Below are 5,842 nucleotides of genomic sequence, written 5' to 3' on the forward strand. Positions count from 1 at the left end.
ATTTTACTGTAGTGGTCCTAAATCCTGTGTAAGATGTATCTATCTATCTATTTATTTGTGGCTAGATGTTTTTTTATTAGCTCAGTAACCAAGGATTTGGAAACCCCCCTTTCAAAATCCTGCGTTTGCCACTGCACCATAACAAGCAGTAGAGTTGCCGATGCTGTGTGATTGTATAATGTAAGTGGAGATCTTTACAACATACAGCTGAATTAGTCGTATCTAGACTAGACATATGTGTGTTGACCATTTGAACCTGTTGATCTTTTTTAACCCTGTCGACCTTCTGCACTGTCGACCATTTGTCAGTCTACCCTTTGTCCCTGTCAACTTACTGCCTGTCGACCATCTGGTGTTGACCTATTGAGTGTCTGTCGAGACACTGTCGTTCTTTTATCCGGATACCTGTCTTATGTGCCCCAGAATAAGGCACGATAATATTGAGTCACCCCCATATCTCAATGCTCAGTATTAAATATGTCAACTTTCACCAAAGTTGTGGGCAATATATGTTAGACAGATTTAGTTAAATATATGGACGGGATCTACTGACTCGCCTCATCGGGTACATACCGTGATTGATTACCGCGGTATGTTCCTAGAGCTGTACTTTGTGATGCCCTAGCATAGAGGGACTTCTGAGTTAAACACTCAGAAGTCCCTCTTGTGTCCTTCTGTGCATGCACAGATGGACGTGGCGGGCCATGGGGGAAGATGGGAGGGATCTGATTGGATCCCTCTCAGGGGAGACATCCTGAAGAGAAGCCCATAGGCTTTTATTGGGTACCGCCACCTGAAGATGGCATTACCCACTGGGACAAAGCTGCTTTGAACTTATAGAAAATGCGGTAAACCCACCAAAAACCGCAATTTTGGGGGGGTTACCGCATTTTTTCCTTTAGTACATACCACCCTAAACATTTTAGCTATTTCTGATAAATATATTTATGGGCAATAATAGAGATGATGCTGTGTGATCTACCTGCATTGCATAGTCTTTAATGCAATTTCTGCCTGATATGATTGCATTGACAGGTCCTGGATACGGCGCTGTGCCCTCTAGGAGCCAGGAATGACGCAGTGATGGGTATTACACGTCAGGGACACTAAGTGGGTTTTAGTCAGATAATCTCTGTGTGTTCCCACATCTTTCATTCATCTCAAGCTGTGATTCACTGTTTGTTCTCTGATGTATCTTTGATGTGATCTGGTTTGTTAGGATGAAACGATTAGCTATCTGCAGCTTCACATCTATGTGCTGATCACTCAGCTATGTGGCAGCCAGGAGTGATTCAGTGGATTACTCATTGACTAATGATTTGTGTTATAGTTTATTTTAAATAGTTCTCTGTATGTCTGAGGTTTCAGACAGGATTGTAGCTGATAAAAGCATGGTTGGCAGGTAGGGGTGAACGCTCAGGTGGACATTAAGGCCGGGTACACACTAGGGAGATATTGGGACGATTTGCAGTATTGGAATGACAAATCGTCTTATGTGTACCCACAGTTGCGCGTTCCCGTGGGTCGCATACAGGATCTTCTGGTTTGACATGCTGAACGGCCAAACAGACAATATTGTATGCTAGGCTGTGCAGTACATTGAAGGACGACATGGGGTATCGTTCCGTCATTCATTAAATCGTGTAGTTTGTATGGTCAATCTGTGATGGCCCCGACCATCTGCGTGATTGGCCGTCGCTCTAATATGTAACCGGCCTAATACAGCGCCAGAAATATGCAAATGCTAGTTTCTGCCTTCCGCTTGTGTACTAACGTGCGCCGGACAGTGAAAGCCCTGAGACGCCCACTTTCAATGCCTGTGGCAGAGGCATAGCTAAAGCTGCGTGCAATCACACAGGACCTGTTCTGCACATTCGTAGAACGGGTCTTGTGCACACGCAGATTCTATCTCATATCTATCTATCTATCTATCTATCTATCTATCTATCTATCTATCTATCTATCTATCTATCTATCTATCTATCTATCTATCTGTATCATAACTATCTATCTATCTCATATCTATCTATCTATCTATCTATCTATCTATCTATCTATCTATCTATCTCAGGCTTGTCTACCCTCCCGATTTGGTCAGGAGCCTCCCGAATATCGGGTGCCGCTCCCAACCCCCCCGGAAAGGCATAAAAGCCTCTCGGCTGCCGCCTGCCCCCCCGCTACTCATAGAAACCCCCGCAGTGGAGGGGGGGGCAGGGACGCGATTCGCGCTGAATGGCGTCATTGTGACCCCGCCCCCTGCTTCACAATGCCAATATTTTCTGCATTGTGAAGTCCCCAATGCCACATCATTACCCGGCCACGCCCCCAAGTGTGCGCAGACATTTAGCTCCCTCCCTGAAGGAGGGAGCAGAATGTCGGCAAGTATGATCTATCTATCTATCTAATATCTATCTATCCATCTATTTCATATCTATCTATGGCCCTCATTCAGAGGCGCTCGCAAGAAGCGAGCGCTCGTTCTGAATGAGGGCGGTCGCTTGTTTTTTTTTAGTGCGGCCTCCTGGTCGCTAGCTAATCTGTGGGTTATCACCCACAGCTTCAGCGACCGACCAGGGTGATGGTCGCGATGGTCAAGACTATCGCGACAATTGGGGCTCGCGACGAGACCCTAAGGTTGGGTCTCGGCAACCGCAAGCCCCAGGGAGCTTCCTGCTCTGATCGAGCAGGAAGCTCCCCACTGACATCACTGCTGATGTCAGTGCGGCCGCCCACAAAACGACAGGCGTTCCTTAAGGAACACCTCTGTTTGTGTAGCCAACCCCCCGCCCCAACTACAAAACGGGGCGAGCTGTCGATCAACATCGACAGCCGCCCCTTTTGTAGTGAGCTCTGCAGCGAGAGAATTTCTCGCTCCGGGGCTTGGGCACGCGCAGTGCAGCCGCTGTGCGTGCGCAGGGCCTTAACATCGACCCAGTTGCGAACGCTCAGCGCTTGCGACAAGGTCTGAATGAGACCCTATATATCTATCTATCTCATATCTATCTATCTATCTATCTATCTATCTATCTATCTATCTATCTATCTATCTATCTATCTATCTATCATACTGTAAAATACACATAGAATTGGATACACTTTTCTGTCTTCCCTGGTCACGGTAACATAGTTTAAGGTAGGGCCATTAATTGGATTTTCCCTTGTTGACAGCTCAGTACACAGTTAGTGCCTGATATAAATATAATATTATGTAAATGGACACTTTGAAGAAGCTGTATCAGCGGTCAGTGCGGATGTTGTCATTAGTAATATAGACTTTCAAGATGAATATGAATGAGCATCTCTCCTCTTTGGAATATATAATGGGATTTTCATGTAATATATAACCTGTGCTTGTTCTGTAGCTCCATTCCTGAGTCTCTATAGGATCACTGATTATTCTTCTTGTTCCCACAGGCCACTGCGAGGGATGGCATGAGAAGGCACCAACACAGCGCAGAACATGATGTTCACCGACAAAAGCACCTCATCGTTGGCACATAAACCAGTGCAGAAGAAAACCCGCCCACACGGCCTGCCCTCTCCTGCCCTGTGCTGCGCCTGCGGTCTCTGCATCATGCTGGCTGGGATCAACATCACTCTAGTTGGTGCCTTTGCATTTGGGACATTTCTACCTGTCAACAACCCCCCAATCATCATTGGACCCATCCTCCTTGTTGTTGCCTTTGCTTTTTTTGGGGCTTGCTGTATTTGCAGCCGAAGACCCCCAGCCCATGGCACCAGGAAGTCTAAACCGGGGTCTAACATTGGCTTTATTAAGCCAGGAAACGCAGCCTTTGAAATTGAAACCAGCGAGCACACTGTGCAGGACACGACTGCTGTCCAGCTGAGCCCCACCAACTCCCCGGTGTCCTCACGAAAATCTTCCCCTGTCTACGAAAATTCAAAAATGTGCAAACTCTTCACTATGGAGGGGAACGGGCCGGCCGCTAAATTCACAGCAGATGGAGAATCTATACAGCTTAATTTACCCAGAGACCCGGTCACCTAGAGTATCCCTGGACCCCTAACACAAAGTTCTTTACAGCTGCAGCTGCAAATGGTCAGTCTGGCTTCAGGAAGAGGAACGAAGAAGAAGAGTTGGAAGGATTAAGCCCTGGCAAGGACTGGATATGGGGCGGGTTATGGCTAGTTTTAACCTTGGTAATGCAGGAAGCTTAAAGTGGATTAAACAGAGCCTGGTTATACCCCCATTTTGTGCATCAGATTTGTGATGATGTCCGGTGTGTAGAATTGTTATTCGCTGCCTGTGACAATATTGGGGGGACAACGACGTGTTTAGTGACTGCATCATTGATAAGTCTGGGACTGCTTAGTACATATCACCTGATACTAATGTGAACCTACCTTATTTTTTTGACTGTCTACCGGAAAGTATAAATGGAGAAGATGGAAAATTGTACCATTAGTGTAACTTTTAGGAGGACAGGTATCAAGGTATCATTCCTTCCATTATTATGGCGTTCAGTCTCCGACTCACTCTCCAATTTCCACTAATACTGAGCCCATTGTTATATGTTACAGGACACGTTCCCACGTCATCATCAGGTGCAGCCGCAATTCTAGAGCAATCTCATCTGCAGAGCAAACTTACAGGATACAATAATGCTATATTACCTACCTACGCACAGAGTATGATACAGGGAGCCATGTGTATCAGATTATATAGCCCCTAACATCATGAATGTAATACGGTACATTGTATGGTTGAAAAGAATCTCTCAGGTAGTAGTTCCAGTCAGGCCTTGAATGACATACTGTACTTGGAGACTGTAGTAAAACTAAGCTGGGGAAGGTTTTCAGCTATGTATTTTACCAAAATATTCCTATACTATGTTTGTATATGCGACAAACAACATATATAGCCACCGTTATATATACATCCTGCTCTGGAGAGGCCTGTGTATCACAATGCCCTGAATAGAGGCACCTGGACAAGTGCCTGTGCCAGAAACGAGCTTGCATCTGTTTTCCTTTATATATGTAATTATTATTATGATGTCTGTACTAGAGGAGATGGCCAGGCACCTGTAGTCCGCCTCTCGCTGCTGTCATAAGCTAAGCCACGCCTTTTATACAAAGCTTTCTGTAACCTTGTCATTGTTCTACAGGGCGGGTTGGTTACAGTATACCGGCATTCAGAATTCCGGTGGTCAGAGTGCTGGCAGCGGAATCCTGACAGTGAAAATGTTGGTAAATTTAGGTAAGTATTTTCTGGCTAACCCTTACCCTTATCGTTACCCTAACCCTAACTATCCCCTCCCACAGCCTAACCCTAATCCTCCCCTCCCGCAGCCTAACCCTAATCCTCCCCTCCCACAGCCTAACCCTAATCCTCCCCTCCCACAGCCTAACTCTCCCCTCCCACAGCCTAAACCTAACCTTCCCCTCCCACAGCCTAACCCTCCCCTCCCACCTCCTAACCCTCCTGCAGCCTAACCCTAACCCTCCCCTCCCACAGCCTAACCCTAACACTCCCACAGCGTAACCCTCCCCTGCCACAGACTAACCCTAATCCTCCCCTCCTGCAGCCTAACCCTAATCCTCCCCTCCTGCAGCCTAACCCTAACCCTCCCCTCCCACAGCCTAACCCTAACCCTCCCGCAGCCTAACCCTCCCCTCACGCAGCCTAAGCCTCCCACAGCCTAACCCTAATCCTCCCCTCCCGCAGCCTAACCCTAATCCTCCTCTCCCGCAGCCTAACCCTAACCCTCCCCTCCCACAGCCTAACCCTCCCCTCCTGCAGCCTAACCCTAATCCTCCCCTCCCACACCCTAACCCTAATCCTCCCCTCCCACAGCCTAACCCTCCCCTCCCACAGGCT

At 47.3% G+C, this 5,842-nt stretch overlaps 1 protein-coding gene across 1 annotated transcript; it reads left to right on the forward strand.

Moving 5' to 3' along the window:
- Nucleotides 1-3,460: 3,460 nt before the first annotated feature.
- On the forward strand, nucleotides 3,461-4,009 carry TMEM275 (transmembrane protein 275). Its single transcript, XM_088458279.1, has one exon. It carries the CDS (start codon nucleotides 3,461-3,463, stop codon nucleotides 4,007-4,009), a length of 549 nt encoding a protein of 182 aa, XP_088314405.1.
- The last annotated feature ends 1,833 nt before the right edge of the window (nucleotides 4,010-5,842 follow it).

This window comes from Taudactylus pleione, unplaced genomic scaffold (genome assembly GCF_031769625.1).
Source record: "Taudactylus pleione unplaced genomic scaffold, aTauple2 ptg000824l, whole genome shotgun sequence".
NCBI classification, from domain to species: Eukaryota; Metazoa; Chordata; class Amphibia; order Anura; family Myobatrachidae; genus Taudactylus; species Taudactylus pleione.

Coding starts and splice junctions, on each gene's coding strand:
- TMEM275 (XM_088458279.1), top strand. CDS start 3,461: ATGATGTTCACCGACAAAAGCACCTCATCGTTGGCACATAAACCAGTG.